Source organism: Melampsora larici-populina, assembly GCF_000204055.1.
Source record: "Melampsora larici-populina 98AG31 unplaced genomic scaffold MELLAscaffold_47, whole genome shotgun sequence".
In the NCBI taxonomy this organism is placed as follows: Eukaryota; Fungi; Basidiomycota; class Pucciniomycetes; order Pucciniales; family Melampsoraceae; genus Melampsora; species Melampsora laricis-populina.
Window position 1 is genome coordinate 602,012 of NW_006768811.1, and position 19,125 is coordinate 621,136.

Below are 19,125 nucleotides of genomic sequence, written 5' to 3' on the forward strand. Positions count from 1 at the left end.
TACATGACAAAACCAATAATCATGCAAAACCAATACTTTTTTGAGCAAATAAATCTTCATTTTTAGTGAATTTTGCTCTGAGAAAACAGATACTCGGTGAAAACCAATAGCTTTGGACCCAATTCTTTGGGTATTGGTTTTCACAGAGGTGACTGTATATCAAATCCCACAATCAGAGTTTAACTCACCTGTCAGAGCAGGGTAGATAAAGTTCAGAACAGAACTCTATGAACTATATCAAATCCCACGATCAGAGTTTAACTCACCTTTCACCCAAGAAGTATGAAGAATATCTTGGATGAGGAAGGGAGTCTCAAGATCGCTTCTCTTTGAGGTTTATCACAACTCTTCTGAAATGGTACATAGTTTAATAAAAGTGATAAAACAGATTTGAAACCTAAACAAACAGATAGCGTTACATATGCTAAGATGAATGAAAATGAGAATGAAATAATAAAATAATGTTAAGTGTCAGTTATGTATAATTGTTACAGAATTGATATGAAAACTTCAACACTTGGCTAGCCCAATTTGCTCACAAGGCATATCTTGGAATGTGTTCATCTGTCATATCAGAATTACAGGTAAGTTTGGTCTTTTTCAAATTCAATCCTTTTTATTGACTTGCTTTTGCCTTATCCTTCTTATTTCATCTTGTTGAATTCTCTCTTTTATTTATACGAGGTCTTGGGCGGCTGCGCCGCCCCTTAGGCACTCCTTGTTGTCACTCAGACCCAGACACTTGGTGCACGTTCATAATGACATTGGTGCAAATCCTATCTACAATTGAGTACACTATCCCCAATTCACAATTCAACGCACACTCCAGTCAGAGCAAGTCAAGTCCCCTGAAGCCAACGTCACTTCCGCACAGGATCACCTTCCTTCAGGTTGTACAACAATTCCTCCTGTTTGTGCCACTGCACCTAGTTGAGAACAGACCTTGCTCCCTACGCCTCCTGCATACTCTAGGTCTGTCTTGGACCAACCTGACTCTGGACACCTACGGAATGACATGTCAGCTCAGTGCCCACCAGCACTTGACTCCAAAGACACCCGGGTGTACCTTTACTTCCCAGGTGCCTTGAGCAGCAGTGAACCCTACGGCCCTTCCCCTCAAGCTGACTATATTGTTCACATCCAATGGCTCCATTGGCAGTGTGCACATCATATTGTTGATCCATTCAATTCCACCATGTTCTTGATTCTTGGCTGACTCAGCAGGTATTATCTTCACCACCTGCCTGGTTGCCCTCTCCCACAGTGTCATAAAGCATGCCAAGAGGTCCATGCCTCAACGCATGTCTTGGGTGCAATCAAGTCTTGTACACCACATCATGGCAGGTATTATTACATAGTGCTATTCACAATCAATTACAACTACATGACAAATAGAGACAACATAACATCTTGCCTGCCCATGCTTACAGTAACAATGGTTTGTAAACTACATTTGTAGTACACATCTTGCACTCTGCTTCTGTTACTACTACCAGTGTTTCAGCGGCGGATGTGCACCAAGACAAACCAACATATAGTTTTCTGTGCGCAAAGATGGGAGTGGGAAGAATCAGACAAACACTCTCCAACATTTGCCCCTGCAATTTGTTTATTTTCAGGGCAAACTCCAAAGCTACTGGAAATTGAAATCTATCAAAAGATCCTGTGTATCTTGTGCATCAATCATCCCAAATCATGTTACACTCTTACCCACGGGTCTATCAAAAAATTACAGATAAAGTTTAAGTCAGGATGAGTAAGTCAGCAGTAGCAAGTCTCAAAATTAGTCTGAGCAAGGTGACCCGGGCAAACAAAGCAAGATGTTCCAGGACTGGATGACCCAAAAGTCAATCAGCCAGTCTTTGATCAACTGTGATGAACATGAACGGTGAGATGCTTCATTAGGCTTCATTATCACTCAAGCTTGATGCGTGCAATGACCTCTTGGAGTCTGGATGTGAGTTTTGTACTTTTGGTTTCTCACAACTGTTTGGGCCATGCTTATCCTCCTGATGAGTCTAGCAATGTGATTGTCAGTAGCGTAATAATTCTCACCTGAGGAGTACAGATCCTTCGGTACTTAGCCGAAAATAAACGTGTACTGTACGATCGGCTAGATGCCGAAAACACCTGGCAGATGTCCGCAGGTGAGCCAGATGGAAGCCTCAAAGGCACACAACCAAGTCTCAGTTTTGGAAACCTGTTCTCCATCCTTTAATTCGCCCACATACCCAATTTGAGCCATCAAAGTATGCAATATCAAGGTTTCACGTTTAGTTGAAATATTTCAGCCTTCACGGGCAAAAGAGAATCAGATGCATCTGATTCTGCTGATCCAGTGTAGCGTATACATATGCTCATAAGCAGATACATCTGCATCTGTACACAACATATCAAGTACAATATCAGATCCATCTGCATATGTACTTGGACAACCAGACATATCTGACCATCTCCACCACACATCAAAGGTACAGTCAACCAGATACATCTGGCTGCTACACACCGTATGCACAACACGTTTGCCAGCAGATGCATCTGCATCTGTGCACTGCATTGAGTGTGACAACAGATCTATCTGACTCTATACACAACACCTCACGTATTGAACCAGATGAATCTGGATATGGAAACAAAATATCTATGCAATTCCGTTTGTCGATGGAGTCAACCAGATACATCTGAAACAGATGCGTCTGGGTACTTGCACATCGCCTTATCTTGGAATCTCAAAACAAGATCTCAACTGCTCAGCATTCTGTTCGTTTCCTCATAATAGAATTCATTTTACAACACAGAACAAACTAGAGTACTAAAATAAAACCCCATCCAGCGGCATAAAGTTTGGGTCCATTCTATTCTCGTCACCAGCATCGTCCCTATTCAGGCGGTGCTCTTCAAAGTCTTCCTCATCAAGACCTTCAGCAAACACAGGATTTCCGTTGATCATATGCGCCCATCTCTCGCGGTTCCGAGCCATCAAACCTTTCCAGCGTAGCGCGAGAGAAGCATTTGTCTCTGCTGGATTATCGCAATAGATCTCAGTCTGTTCAAGTAACAACAGAATCTCATCATCCCAAACCATCCATCTACGGCAATATATACGAGATAGCGAGTTGTGCACCGATTTAAGCACCTCCTGGCTCTCGTCCCAAGCTTCTTTTGAGAGCATACCACCCACATGAACTAGCTTAATCGGCCGAGTTCCATTTGGGAAACCAGCTTCATAAGCTGATATGGAACGAAACAAAGAACAAGATAGGTAAGACACATCACTTAGACCAAGGAAGATGTACATACCTATCATGCTCAACGCTGCCAGTTCATCCAGCTTGGCCTCCATTTCAAGAGAGTGTAGCACCACATTCCGCACCTCTCGGGCAACCCTTCTCAACTCTTCTTCACAGCTACGTACAGTACGATACGCCTCTATTCCTCTTTGTGTTGCATTGTCTACTGCCCACGCCTCTCCAGGGTGAGTCAAATGGCCAAGATTCCAGAAAACATCGCTGATGGGCATTGTGTGTACCTCCTCTAAAGTTGGTACGCGGGAAGGAGGAGCACCTGGAAACTCATCTTGAAGATCCTCAACTTTCCCTTTATATGTTGCCCATTTACTTTTGAGAGCAGCCACTCTTGTGTTCATGACACTCTTGAATCGCTGTTGAGCAGAAGCTCCTGTGTCAATAGACATATCATTAGACTAAACCGGTCAGTTCATTGAATATAACAAAGCTTACCCTGATCCGCGTTACTCCATCGCTTCTGATGTTCGATTACACCAACCTTTGCTTCGTAAAGGTTTTCTTTGGCCAATCTCAGTTTAAAGCAAGCACGAGCAAAAGGGTCTATGGGATGTGGACATGTCAGCTACTCATTAGTCTCGAGATGATGAGAATGAGAACAAGAGTCAAGACACGCGGCGGTGATTTCTTTCTCGAAACTCGGGACCTCCCAACTCAGTTGTTATATCTTGCATGTCTTCCGCCAGATCTGCCAGTATGCCTGGTAACGATCGCAGCTCAGCGAAATCGGCATCTGACAATGTTCTTCGCCGCCGACGTAGTTGTTCCAATCGTTCCCTTTGAACAGTTGTAGATGTATGTACAGTCAGGTAGGAGATGAATAGAAATTGATGAAACCAAAATTCCTAATATGTTACTTACCGACTTTCTCGAAAGCTCTCCTCAAGGTCAATCAGACGCTTTAAACGGGCCTCGAGGTGTTGGATGTTGGTATTGCCCATATTTTCTCGTTGACAAGTCTTCTGACGTGCCCACTGCTGCGAAAAATATTCAGTACGATGGCCAGTAGCCCTCTCAAGATCTGCAAGAAGCGCCAGTGCTTCTTGCATGGTCGAAACACCTCTCTTGACACGATCTTTCATTGATCGACCTAGCCCAATAATCAGTCAGTACTTTCCATAAAGAAGAGAAGACATCTTGATAATACAGTAGAATTACTTGCCTATGTTCAATTGACCCAAATAAATTCGATGAAGTGCTTGAAAATGTAAAGCATCAAGCCGATGCTGCTTGGTAACATAACGTAGAAGGGAGACAAGAGCGTCTAAAAAAGACCAATCCCGTTCCAAACCCTCGCCATCAGACAAACCCCATCCTTCATTGAGACGGGGATTGTAGTCTAATTGACAACTCCAGCGATGTACATATGCGTGGAAGACGCTTGTACCAAACTTGAGCTGCCCTCGTTCACGTTCTTGCACAAATAGATCGTTCTGTAGGATGTTATATACTCAATTGTACTTGATCTATCAGAAGAAAAGACCTCTTACATTTTGTAATCCTTTCTCAAGAGTACAACCGATATCATACAGAACCCCACAAGTTTTACAAGGTTTGTCAGGCTCTGAAATGCGATCCAGTAGTGTTGCAATCATGGAATGAGCGAAGTGCGATCTGTAGGAATATAATATCAGGCATCTGTCAGCAAAAAATGAGTAAAAAAACAAATGCAAGAACAGAAGCAACAGAAACATTACTTTTCGCCACTTTGCACGATATTCACAAAGCCTAAGAATTGATCGTGCCGACAAGCCATACCCATGAGACCATTATCATCAAACCCTCGGAAGGTGGTGGCACACCTACGGTCTGCAGCGGCAGTATGCTGCGCAGTGCAGGGATCCTACGGGTTTGACCAGGCATCATCAGAAATTTCTCTGAATAAAATAATAAAACAACAATACAACAAAGACCCTGACAAGCGGAATCTCAACATGTTGCCTGGCTCCAGGCTCCCACGCTTTAACTTGTTCTGGGGTAAGAAAAAGGGATGGGTATTGGACTTCAATTTCTTCATATTCGTGACTAGCTGCTGCGTGTCGTTTATGTTGAAAATTTCCGTCTAGACAAACGATATAATTGGGCTCGTTGGGTCGCTTTGAAGTCTCCCCTGGCCCAAAGCATCGTGGGCAGATAGTGGCCATCTTCTGTAGCTTGCTTAGCTCTAACGACAAATGCTGCAACTCGTCGTGCGCCTTCAAAATCTGACGATATGCGTGAATGGCACATGACATTGGCCTTCTCCAACTTCGAGGCTATATTGGTCAATCAAAGACGATGTTCAGATGGTCTGATTACAAAGTACAGTAGGAATTGACCTAAACTTACCTGTTTAGTTCCGTTGATCAATATCAAAGGGCAGAACGCATCGAGATATTCATCATGCGCCAGCGCGAAAGGCTGTACACCGATTGGTCGATGTTTCCACGTTAGATGATACGACCGTACTAGCCGTATCGAAAAAGCCGTCTCAGGTCGTGTTGGAGTCCCTCCTAAGTAGCCTTGAGAGATCAATCGGACTTGATCTGGGGTACATTTACAGAAGTCAAACTCCTTTTTTTGTCGAGCTGTTGACAAGAAGCCTTAGAAAGATTGAAAAGAACTCAATGGGGCGTACGATTACTCACACTCTCGATCGACTATATCTAGAAACCGTTTCTTCTTTTCGCTGGCCGCACAATGGCACTTCTCTTCTCTAAAGTGATTGTTATCCCAGGTTATGGGGTTTCCCCATTCAGAAGCGATGTGTGAACATTGCAAGTAGGTGATTAACATGGGTCGTAAGAATTTTGACCATGCTCTTTCTTCGCGTATTCTTCTTGTCTTGTAGGCATCATGTCTTACAAACTCGACTAAGGTTTGAGGAGGGCGAATCACTGGCTCTTGTTCGTGAGGTTCTTCATTTGGATGGTCAAATTGAAGATTGATTTGATCGTCATCTTCAACAGGCGCACCATTATCCTCATCTTCATGAGGATCAAACGGATTTTCATTGTTACTAGAATGTGGTTGGTCCTGTTTGATGACGTCGAGATAACGATCACATTTCCGCTTACACCAAGCTTCAGCAATCTTATTGTTCTCTAGTTTTTGGCGTGTTGCTGGTGTTTGAGGTCGCTGGCCTTTTCTCTTGGAAGAGCCTGCGCGAGGCCAGGATTTTTGGCTGGCATTGCTCATGTTATATATAATAAAGCGATGATTTATGATTCAGAAAATATGAAATTGCTGTTTACAAGATAATGCTTACGGTTGGTGGTTTATTGAAAGAGAGGAACTGCACACTAAACTCGCATAAGCCTAAAGGTTGATCAAAAGGACCCCTTCCATCATTAACTAATCAATCACCCCCTTTCTCTATGACGAATCGAGACAGATGCTGTTGCAAATTAGTCCTAGAAAATGATACGTCAAATCCAATTGACGTATTATCCAGCGCCAAGTCTGACACGTCATTCATTGTTAGACCTTGTGCATTGTATGTATACATTATGTATGTGAGAAAGTGTCATGTCAATAGTGCATTTCAAGATAACAGCCAACACCAATTCCAAAGGCCTTATACCCGGGCCTGTTATACCTACTTGGGCATTTCAGCTCAGTTCACGGTGTTCCTGGTAAGCCCTTGCAAGGAAACAACTCATATAATCTAAACTTTAGGTCCATGTCAGCATGAAGTTATTTTGTGAAGCCTTGAGATAAGGATTAAAGCATAGATACATAGGCTCTATTAAGTCATCCTGGCACTCTGGTTAGTCAGTATGTAGTAAGCTTTGCAGCAACACATGTCATAAGGATAACTTTTTTGATTTTGAAGCAAAATAAGAAGTTGAACTTGAATTATGTTTGTGGAGACTTTGGCTTTGATATTCATCCCACTGAGCACTCAAAACACCTTGATATAGACCACTAGTGGCCTGATGAGTGGGCACATAGTACTATTTGATAGTTTTGCGGTGACACTTGTGACAAATAAAACTTTTTTATTTTTGGAGCAAACCTATAAGTTATACTTGGATCGTATTTGTGGAGATTTTAGCTTTTATATTTATCACAGCATGCACCCAAAACAACCTCACATAGACCACTTATTGCCTGATTAGTGGGTCTGTGGAGGCCAATTTGACAGTTTGGCAGAGACACATACTGCAAATAAAAAAAAACAGTTTTGCTTGAAAACCAAAAGTTGAAATTGAAAAATATTTTTGGGTATATTGGCAATCATATTAAGCCCACTAGGGATCCAACGGACCCTCACATGGACCACTTATGGGTGTATTAGTGATATTTCACCCTGTTTTGGGGAAGACGCTCTATAAGAAAAACTTTTTTGTTTGAAGAGATAAGCCAAAAAAAAAGTACCTTTTTTATTTCACTTAAACCTATGAAAAAATCCATAAATCTCATTTTTTTTTTTTTTTGGTCACTTCACCCCAAGTGTCACCCTTTTTGATAATAGCTCATATGTTGGCAGGTATATCATAGACAAGAAAAACCCAAGTATTCAATGATTCCAAATGATTTGATATAACAGATTGTGACACCTAATCAGCATCAATTTTCAGCCATGAAAGTGGTCAACACCTGCTTCTGTTAAAAGAAAGGCTACAGATATGACCCTACCTGGCCACCGTATGAACACTGTTGTGAACAAAAAGGTTTCAGTGAAAATAAAACTGATGAAACAATATAATTATAAAATCTTATCAGGTGGTACTTTCAGTTGGCAATTTCCAGTATACTTTCAGTTGACACTGTCAAGTATACTTTCAACTACAATTTCAATAACACTATTGGTTTATGCAAAACCGTGACGTCCACACAAGGTACTTCTTTGCATAACTTTAACTGCATATCTTTGAGAGTTCAGAATTTTGTATATATGATTCTTGACCCACATGCACCCTTATTCTGAGTAAATTATTTGTTATTCAAGTATTCATCATCGTCTTGAAAACATTCAAGGGGTACAATTAAGTCTCACCTGCTACAGGTACTATGATCAAGGGCCCACATTGCAGCAAACCATAATAAATGATTCTGATCAGAATAAGTTGTTCCACCTTTTTAATTATTCCATCCAAGCAGCTTGGTTGGAATCAGTCTTGCATTTTTGAGTGTGGATTGAATACATTCATATTCAACAATCATATTCAACAGCCATTGAAAAGCATATACCTGTGATGTATGCATCCAAAGTTGAGTTAGAGAAAAAAAGGTTAAAGGTATCAAAGGTCAAGAATCAAATAATTTTTTCACTTACATAGAACATTGAACTTGGCAACTTTGATTTGTCAGAGAAAAGATTTCTTTGGTGGTATTGAAGGTGGTACAGTTCCATCAACAACATCCCTTGGCAAGAGTTTGCCACTGGTCCCTCCAATGGCATAGCATATGTTCAAAAAAATTACTCCACACCAAATCTTCAAGCTGTACAAACGTCGAGTTGATATACAAAATCTTTATACAAAACCTACCAACAAATCAATATCTGACCAACTTTCATTTGGAAAAAGATTTGATGTAAAGGATATATATTGAAGACAGTCAACATACTTATGTTATTAGATCTTATCAGATTCATTTACATTCAATTGTCTTAGCTCTCAAGACAATTCAACCCTTGATGAAGATTCAAAAGCTTCAATTCATAAACATGGCATGTGAGATCGAAATCATTCTGTAAGGATGAAACCAGTCATCTATTTAACAATTATTATTTGTCACTATATCATTGTTTATAATAATTTTCTTCCAAAATGTAGATACTCAAGATCATCTCATGATCTATCATTGTTCAATTTTAAAAGTAAAACCTGATCCCTTCATAACATACTACAAAGACTTACGTTTGAAATCAATCATTTTGATTACAAACGCTTTGTTGATCATAACTCGAACTTGGGTGTACATAAAATCAGTACATAAAATCATAACCTAGGTTAAGAATGGGTATGGGTTTATGTATGTAGGCCCAGATGTCAATAGGTTACATCGTATTGAAGATGTATCTGCCACGTATATCTGTCTTCCACACCCAGGTTTGCACTTTTTGAATCTACCCTTTTTCCCCATCGTCTATCTGCCCGGTCCATCTATCTTCCAGATACATCTGTGGTATTTCATTTTCTCGTTATTCCTTTTTTTCCTCACCATCTAAGTTTCTATTTTCGAATCGGCGTTTTTTCCCCTTCATCTATCTACCAGGTCCATCTGTCTTCCAGATACATCTGTGTTATTGCTATATCTTTTTTCCTGTTTTCATTTTTTACCTCGTCTTCGAAAAGTCCAACCTTGCTAGCGCGCTCCATGCCTATCAATACACGAAGCCGTAGATCTACTCCGCCTGGAGCAATCAACCTCCGTGGAGCCAAACGGCGTAAGCAGTTGGAAGCCGAAAGAGATGAAGCTGAAACTTGACGTCGTAGGGATTTAGAGACTCAAACTTCAAATCAAACTCAAGTCAACGACCAATCATCCAATCAGCACGACAGTCGATCTGCTGAAGAACTCAAATTAGATGAAATCGATGTACACACCTATGGACTTCAGAAGAAATTCTGGCCGTTGCAGCGAATTGACAAGCAACTGAAGGCGCAGACCACTGATAACCGCTCTCAACCCAATCCGCTCATCCTGGCCGAAGCACAAGCACTCCACGAAGCGTTCCAACACTCTCTACACATGCTTGCAATGATTGGCAAAGTTCACCTCGACACCCTGAAATCCCATCTGTAAGTACATTTTTTTTATCGTATAGATTCATAACTATTCATTTCTCTACATTCTCATCACATCTCCATCTTTTCATTAAATCTCAATAACTCTGTTATCTTTCAAATTTTTAGCGGAATCTCAGGTGCAAGTCGGGCGGCGCATGCATGGAATCGATTTCTAGCCTTTTCAAAGCTCGCTTCTAAGAATCCTAGCAAGTCCACTCCAATATTGAACGGAAATATGGTTCAAACTAACTAACGACAAGTTTTATCCTCCAGTGCCCCCACGGGGTGATCCTAACGCTAGTGCAATTCTGAGCGCGCGAAACAAAGCCAATCGTGTTACGTACAACCGGTTGAAGGACGACGAGCATGCAGTATTCACTTCACGCATTTTTCACGCCTTGGGAGGCTATCCGGACTATTCAGCAATCGTAGTAGAAGACGTTGAGACCGTCGGGGACTGTGAAGTTCTGATCCCCGAGGTTCCTAAGCTTTCACCTGAAGAAGACGCCCTGTATCGTCCTCTATATGAAAAGCTAGTCGATCCGGCAAAGGTAGCAAAAGATCGTAAACGATTTGAGGTTCCTTCAGCTGAGAAGAAAGAAAAGCTTTCCCTTCGAACGTTCAAGAAGAGGCTTCAACAGGTATGTGATGAACAAAAAATCGATTTCTTGTTATCGTCATCTTTCATTTTATTCATCTACTTCTTTCTTTCAAATCATCTACTGTTGCATTTACACTTCATTAATTTTCGCATTCGGCTGTTCTTCCAGCTCCACCATGACGCTATCCTTGCCGACTTTGACTATTACACAATCGGCTGTAGCAAGACCTTGGGGACCGGTTGGTGTCACGAATTCACATCTTTACCCGAGATCAGCGCCTGGATGGACGAGAAGATCAAGTTTCAGACAATCTTTCCAATCTACTCCCAAGCCAGACCCGAGATCAACGAAATCGATGCGACTGCAGCGGCGAGCAACAACACCAAAAACAAAGTCACTCGTCCTCCAAATAAGTCCGACCGCGAAAGTACTGAGCTAACGAGTTTGTTGCTTACACAGATAAGTCAGTTGAGCATGATCTGATTGATTTGACTTGGGAATATCAACTGACACAACTTTTTTATTGTTTTCAGAGGCACTTGGTGTTACTCTCCCTACAAGAGGCTTCCCCCGAGGTCCTGATGTGCCTGCTGTGTTTGAAAAACATAAGGTTGGCGTGATTTTTCTCCGCCATGAAGATTCAGCAATGTCCACCCGCGAGTTCATGCTAGGCTTTGATGGCATGAAAACTGCTGGTCGACGAAATTGGCTTCAGGACATCAAGAATCAGAAGTTCCTTATGGTCATGAAAGGAACACCTGTGATTTCGCCTTGGAAAGTTTTTGAGAACGATGATGATGATAGTAATGGTGGAGGTGGTGGACCCGGTGGTGAAGGTGGCGAAGGTGGTGGACCCGGTGGTGATGGTAATGAAGGTGTTGGACCCGGTGGTGAAGGTGGTGAAGGTGGTGGACCCGGTGGTGAAGGTGGTGAAGGTGTTGGACCCGGTGGTGAAGGTGGTGAAGGTGGTGAAGGTGGTGGTCCCAGTGGTGATGGTGGTGATGGTGTTGGTGATGGTGGTGATGGTGGTGATGGTGGTGGAACCGGTGGTGATGGTGGTGAAGGTGGTAGTGGTGGTGGTGAAGGTGTTGGACCCGGTAGTTGTGGAGTCATTTGAATCACGATGTTATGTTGTAATCTTCATGTTGTATGATTCTTAGATCGTAACTTTCCTATTTGTTCCTTATTTGTTTTCCTATTTGTTCTACTTTTTCTCTCCTGGTTGATTGTTTTGAAATACATTGATATAACCTAGTCTCATTTGGAAGAGGCAACCAAAACAGGTGTGTCTGAGCAACACATCTGATCTTGACTTTACAAAGTAAATTCAATTATTCTCACCACGAGCAGATAAAGACTCGTTTGTAAGGAATCATGACAGTTCGATTTACAAGATGCTTGATAGACCACCATTAGAACTTGTTTGTATCTCTTGTTCCTGTGAACTTGTACCATTATCGTTTGACTTCCACTTCAAGATTGAAGTCCTACATTCACATTCTACATTTGCTGACTCTGTGACGCCTTGAAGGCTTGTATTTGATTTGATTGAATTACTTATGTCCATTTGTCCGTTCAAAAAATCAAACTCTATAGGAAAAATTGTGTGATATTTGACGTTTACTTCTCTCCAGTTGAAATACACAAGAGAGAGTTTCATTTCAATGTGATAAAGATATTACTGTCATTCTTGAAACACTTGTCCAAGGTCTCAGTCTTGTTCATTTGTAGCTGATTCCTGCTGAATCTGATTGTTATGTATGTATGAGTTCAACTTTCAATCCTCTCTATCACGAGGCGACACTTATTTACATCTCCTAAACTTATGCTATCTGACTGTTTTGATGAAAGCAAAATTCACCGATCCGTTACTTTACTTGTATCTACCTCAACAATATTTTTTTAAAAAAAGGACTTTCACTTTGTAAAATATCAATTCGCAGTCAGCAGTCACATCTTTTTTGAGAGCTTGGATAAAATGAACTTGGATTAAATTTGCTACAACAATTGATGAATGGATGATGCAAAAACACCGTGTTGGATTTGTGGGTTGTGTTGAATCCAAGGATGACTCGTATGTAAGACAATGTGAGACTGTTGCTACAAATACCAGGTGTATCTGGGACTATGTGGACAAGCGGACAAGCTGGGTGTCTGTACTTAGCGGTGAGTTTTGAATTCAAAGATGCAGACGCATCTGCCTCACACAGTCGTTGTGTTGTAGTGATTCTGATGCATCCCAGATGCATCTGGGTTTAACCGTGGTGATTTTGTATTATGAGAACAGATGTGTCTGTTTCTCTGTGGTCGAGTGTATGCCCAGGTGTATGGATGTAACCAGATTCATCTGATTGTAGGTTAGCCAGATTGATATGGTGTTTGGTAGTCAATGAGGTAACTGCAGATGCATCTGCTGTGTAAATGGTTTTGTGATGGATGCGTGGTGTACATATGCAGATGGATCTGATATTGTACTTGATATGTTGTGTACAGATGCAGATGTATCTGCTTATGAGCATATGTATACGCTACACTGGATCAGCAGAATCAGATGCATCTGATTCTCTTTTGCCCGTGAAGGCTGAAATATTTCAACTAAACGTGAAACCTTGATATTGCATACTTTGATGGCTCAAATTGAGTATGTGGGCGAATTAAAGGATGGAGAACAGGTTTCCAAAACTGAGACTTGGTTGTGTGCCTTTGAGGCTTCCATCTGGCTCACCTGCGGACATCTGCCAGGTGTTTTCAGCATCTAGCCGATCGTACAGTACACGTTTATTTTCGGCTAAGTACCGAAGGATCTGTACTCCTCAGGTGATAATTCTGCTACCTGAGTATTACATTTTTGTCACTCTTTGTTATTATGCTGTTTGGTCATGTCCTTCAAACAAAAAAGTTTCAAGGATCTAGAAAGTTATGGTAATTTTCAATCATTTCAAAGTTATGCAAGAAATGTATATTTGGAATTGAAGTATGAAATCAGGTGATAAGTCTAATACTTCTATTGAGGAATTATGATGTGTTGAACAGATTATGTTTGGGTGAGATTTCATATCAAACTCAATATAAAACTGAATATGTAGATCATTTCATTTTGACATGTAAGATCTTATCTGTCATCAAGCCAAAAGACTGATAAATTGTTTCACTTCTTTAGAATCTGATCCTATATCAATCATATTCCTAATTCACAAATCATGGCTAATTTTCATTTATTTCTCCATAATCAAGTAGAACAAACAACAAGTAACAATCAAGATTCCACAAGTAAATAAGCAGGTGGTGATGGTGCAGGTTCAGGTTCAAGTGGTGGTGGTGGTGCAACATCATCAGTAGGTGGAGGAGGAGCAGGTGCAGAAGCTTCAGGTGGTGCAGGAGGTTGTTGATCTGGTAAAGGTTGTTGTTGTGATTGATGTGTCTTACAAACCTTGAAGTGTAACAGGCTGTGAAAGGATTGATGCATGTCACGAATGAACTATACATATAACTATTGTATTGCGCCACGTTTGTATCTTTCCCTCATCCAACAATCACTTTGATCAATAGGATAAGGCGTTAAGCATCTTCCTTCATTCCCAACCCAACCGTGAGACCAGCCCATGACATATTGTCGGATCTCATTATTACCGGAATCAAGGAAACAAAGCCACCTCGATTAGAATCAAAGATTAATTAGATTTAAAATTAGAACTCACAGAACCCACTCAATCCCCTAGACACTGCCAGCATTAAAGAGGTTCCCAGATGGGAATGTGGTTCGTGGGGATCAGACCGCCATTGTAATATATGTAGTCACAAAGGCTGTTTGATTCCTACGACCCATATTCCCATCTGGGAACCTCTTTAATGCTGGCAGTGAGATTGAACTTTATCAAACTCAACCCAAAACCTTAGAAGAATCGATTGAACCTTACAGAATAAGAAGATCCAAGATTGAACACCGGATAATTAGGATTTATTGACTGACTCAGATCCAAAACCTTAAGACTGAACCAAACAAACGCCACCACACCTTCTTACAGCCTACCTGCAATTGGCGACGCCAAATCCGATTCTGAAACCCATTTTGTGTAGAAGGATGAGAACACGGTTTAACCTATAAAGTGTAGTGCTTGTATCAGCACTCTTCTCCTACAAAAGCTGTGGTATGCAGACCACTTGCTAACCTATAAAGTGTAGTGCTCGTATCAGCACTCTTCTCCTACAAAAGCTGTGGTATGCAGACCACTTGCTAACCTAAAGGTGTGGAGGAACAAGTTTGAAATTGAGAAAATAAAAGTAAGCTCGAAATGGCTCTGAGATTGATCTAAAGGAATTTTCTCTTTCCAAAAGATAAGAATTTTATTACTATAGCTAACCTATAAAGTGTAGTGCTCGTATCAGCACTCTTCTCCTACAAAAGCTGTGGTATGCAGACCACTTGCTAACCTAATAGATGAAGAAACAAAATGAAACAAGAACATAAACCAAGTTAGAATATTGATAAGTTTGTGAAGAAAGATTATCAGTATTATACCTAAAGGTGTGGAGGAACAAGTTTGAAATTGAGAAAATAAAAGTAAGCTCGAAATGGCTCTGAGATTGATCTAAAGGAATTTCCAATATATATTAAGGTGTTAGTATATAATCTATAAAGAATATCAAAAAGAAAAACTCACTCTCTTTCCAAAAGATAAGGAAAGAGAGTCAATCAAAGAGAGACGAGAATGAAACATATAAGTGAAATGAAATTATGGGAAAATCCATTGGGATTGATGTGCAACAGTAATATTGGGATTTCTAAACCCGTATAAAGTAATGAAAATGAAAATCAATAAAAGAAACATATCACACCCTTGACACCTCTCTGTGTAACTACACAACTGTCTTGATTGTATTTCAACATTTTGTTGATACCGAAACTCATTTGACAATCAAAGGACCATCGTATCTTACTCCTGCTCTTGAAGGACCATCTGCAATGGACGATATCCAGAGACAGATCAACGAGCTCTCCAACGCGCTAGCAAACGAGAGAACATTACGGGAACAGGCTGAAGCCCGATCTAACGAGGCAGAAGCTCGTTTATCTGCTATTGAATCTGCTCGTAACACCCACCCTTCTCACAACCACCCTCCTGCTCAACCTACTGTGATACCACAACCACAGCATGAGAGTTTACCTGTTCCTAAAGGGCCTAAGGTGACTGTCCCTGATAAGTTCAACGGCACTAGAGGTGGCCCGGCGGAGATCTTTGCTACACAAATCCAACTCTACATGCTTGCTCATCCTTCCTTATTCACCAACGACCGTAGTAAAGTAGTCTTTACTTTATTGTACCTCACTGGTGCTGCTAGTAGTTGGGCCCACCCCATGACGATCGAACTCCTAGACGATAGCACAGCTCATTTAGTGACTTTCAAGCGATTCATCACCAACTTTAAGGCGATGTACTTTGACACCGAGAAGAAGTCAAAGGCCGAGCGCGCACTACGTACCTTAACCCAAAAGGGTACTGTCGCTGCCTACGCTCACGAGTTCAATTTGTACGCGAGCTCTCACAGCCCCCAATCACAAGTGACTGGCAGCCCAGTACATCCGATGACCTCAACCTTTTTTTGGTTTGTTTTCAGTTTTTTTTGAAGATGTTTTCAATATGCTATTTATCATATCTTAACCAGTTATCATAGAGATCTTGTCCAGTCATCAGAAATATCCTGATCAGTTACCGGCAAGATCTCAACAGAGTGTTGAACAAGTGTTTGACAGCTATGGAAGCTCCACATCCATAACTATCACATTTTTTTTGAGAGTGATCCACTCATCAGAGTAGCTCTGGAATGTCAGGCCAAGGTGACACCCTTGATGGAAACACCCAAATCACTTCAACTGGCCGCCAACTTGCTGCAAGTAAACACAGAAATCAGTGCATGTCTCCATTTCAATATCTGACCTATAAAGATTGCTCCCATGACTAGAACAGCAGGGCAAGTTGTTACTTCTACAAGTGCCTGCTGCTGGGAAGGGCTTGGCAGCTGAAAAGGAGAAGATGGAGTTTAATCGGCGTCAGTACAATACTCGACCATCACCACCTCCTCCTCCTAGCCCACCTTGCAGCCAGCAAGCAGAGACATCTGAGATGCGCCCCCAGCGCAGATCTTGATCACACCATTCTCACGACACTAGATCAGCAGCACCGTCAGATCTTCATAATTTACCATCATATTCAGGTGGATCTGACCGCACCATCAAAGGAAAGAAGCGAGCAAGAGTGGAACGATCTCCAACACCCCCACCACCTGTACCCGCTAATGTGCCATCAGTCACCCCCTACGAACTGGATCTGCTTCAGCACTGTCTTGAACATGCCATTGCCCCCTCTTGGACCACTCGACCTAAGCCTAACTTTGGAATGGCCAGTGCTGGTACCCCCAAAGCAGCCGAATGGCAATATCTATTTAAAGTCTATATAGTACTTGCTTGGGTACCTCACTTCAGCTCTGGAGAGGCTGGAGACACCTCTGCCAAAATACTTGACTGCCTCTTGCAGCTCATTCAAATTGGTAACATATGTACTTTGTGATCTTTCAAACATGGTGACGGAGAAAAGCTCACAGAATTGGTTGAGAAGCACCAAGCAAGCCTTGGAGATGGATGGCCCCATATGATGAAAAAGCCCAATTTGCATTTTGCTGAACACATAGGCTCCATCTCAACACTTCTTGGGTTGCAGACACCACAAGGAACGAATTGGTGGCATAGTCCATTCTCGTGAAAGGTCAAGGTAGTCGTGTGAAAGCTAACTCGGAAAGACGCTCCGAAGTTAGAATTTGAAATCTGAATTTCAAACTCTATTCATCTCATCCTCCACACGCTCATCCTTGATTCCTTGAAGAACCTCAGTCACAAGTTCAGTTCTTGCTCATACCTTCATTGCTCTAACTCGTCAAAAATATACAAATGGCTTTCAGACAACAAATTGATAGAACAGCAGAAAATGTACAAAGAAGGTTAACAAGAGCAGAAGCGGCAGCAACAGGAGCGCAGCTAGAAGAACGTCTAGTGACACCAAGAAGAGGTGGTGGAAGAAGACAACAAGACAGAAGACAAGAAGGAGAAAATAGAGATGAAGAAGAAGGTTCCCATGTACCGATGAGGAATAGATTAAATCAAGTAGATGAACGAGAAGACAAAGAAGATGAAGAGATGGAAGAGTGGGGAGGTATAGAAGGTTTGAATGAAGAAGAAGAGAACAATCAGTCAGAATTAGATCGTATCAGTGAAAGAATAAAGAAAGGTAAGAGGCAACTCATGTTTTTAACTCTTCATAGTCCTTCAAAGTCCTTCACGTTATCCAACCTTCACCCGAAAGAGCACGCGAATCACTCGAAGATGGATGCCCGAAGGGCTTGAATTGGTTCAATACCAGCCTGGCCCGGCTACAAATAGGTGCCCAGCCAGGATCGGCTTACAATAGATACCCAAAGTCGCCTGGTCAGGCTCATCATATGACCCAGCCTGCACGGGCTTACAATACGTCGCAGCAATATTCCAGTGGAAGGAGAAACACAAAACTAATCAATGGATGTTTCGACGGTCTTAACGTAGAAGCAAGACGAGAAGCGCTGGTGGAGCTCATACAAGATGCTTACGACCGAAACGACGAAGATAGCGCTCAATGCTTAACGAAACGTCTCGAGAAAGAGGATCAAGCAGGAGAGCAAGTTGATCCTTACATCGTGGAAGAGGAGTCGTCAAAGTCATCCGACGATGAAGCGAATGTACGCTCCTTCTTGATCGCTCGTCAACCTGCAAGTAAGGCGCCGAGTGTCACGTTTGTCAAGGAAACGCAACTCCTACCTCCACAGACCCAGCACCAGTCCACAACACCGAATGCTGCAGAATCAAAAGACAGCTGGTTAAACGGATGCAAAGACCAAGAAGAGTCAGACAAAGCCAAAGCCCTGTTAGCAGCGAAGAAAGGAAGTCTGACCTTGTCGAACGGCGACATGATTCACAACGGACACATCTTGAAGTCCGGGCCAGCGAGGATGGGAGATTCGATAACCCCTCTATCCCCTCATTTGACATTGAAGTTGAAGAACCTCAAATCTTTCATCCCCCTGCCGGTTTTTGATGAGGAATTTCTTATTTGAGATCAGATGGCGTGGTCCCTGTTGCCTCCGAAATCAGAGGATAAGGCGGAGAAAGAGAAACGGCTGTATGGCGGAGAAGGTCCAAAGGAAGAACTCACGATGGACTTTGAGGCCTGGAGTGACTGTATGGAGTTGATGTGTGTACACCTGAGAGATCAAGATTGGGGACCGGTAGCAGACAGATTCGAAAGCCACATGTTGATTGTAAAGCAACTAAGAAAGGACTTTGGTTGGATGGTGGCGTTGAGGTATTGTCGGATGGTCCGGCAGGGAGTAATGCGAGAAACTATCGACAGTTTGATGGGTAACTGGGCGGAATTACAAGAATGTACATTTGTTAGCTCAGGCAAAAACAAAGGC

The 19,125-nt window shown here is 41.9% G+C and overlaps 2 protein-coding genes across 2 annotated transcripts; both read left to right on the plus strand.

Moving 5' to 3' along the window:
• Nucleotides 1-9,611: 9,611 nt before the first annotated feature.
• MELLADRAFT_91952 (uncharacterized protein) lies at nucleotides 9,612-11,743 on the plus strand (the record flags this gene model as incomplete). Its single annotated transcript, XM_007414966.1, has 7 exons — nucleotides 9,612-9,681; nucleotides 9,739-10,036; nucleotides 10,151-10,167; nucleotides 10,298-10,665; nucleotides 10,795-11,089; nucleotides 11,160-11,236; nucleotides 11,288-11,743. The coding sequence occupies 7 exons, from the start codon at nucleotides 9,612-9,614 to the stop codon at nucleotides 11,741-11,743; spliced, it is 1,581 nt and encodes a 526-aa protein (XP_007415028.1).
• A 5,826-nt stretch (nucleotides 11,744-17,569) lies between these two features.
• On the plus strand, nucleotides 17,570-18,746 carry MELLADRAFT_91953 (uncharacterized protein; the record flags this gene model as incomplete). Its single annotated transcript, XM_007414967.1, has 3 exons — nucleotides 17,570-17,906; nucleotides 17,951-18,390; nucleotides 18,438-18,746. The coding sequence occupies 3 exons, from the start codon at nucleotides 17,570-17,572 to the stop codon at nucleotides 18,744-18,746; spliced, it is 1,086 nt and encodes a 361-aa protein (XP_007415029.1).
• Between the last annotated feature and the right edge of the window lie 379 nt (nucleotides 18,747-19,125).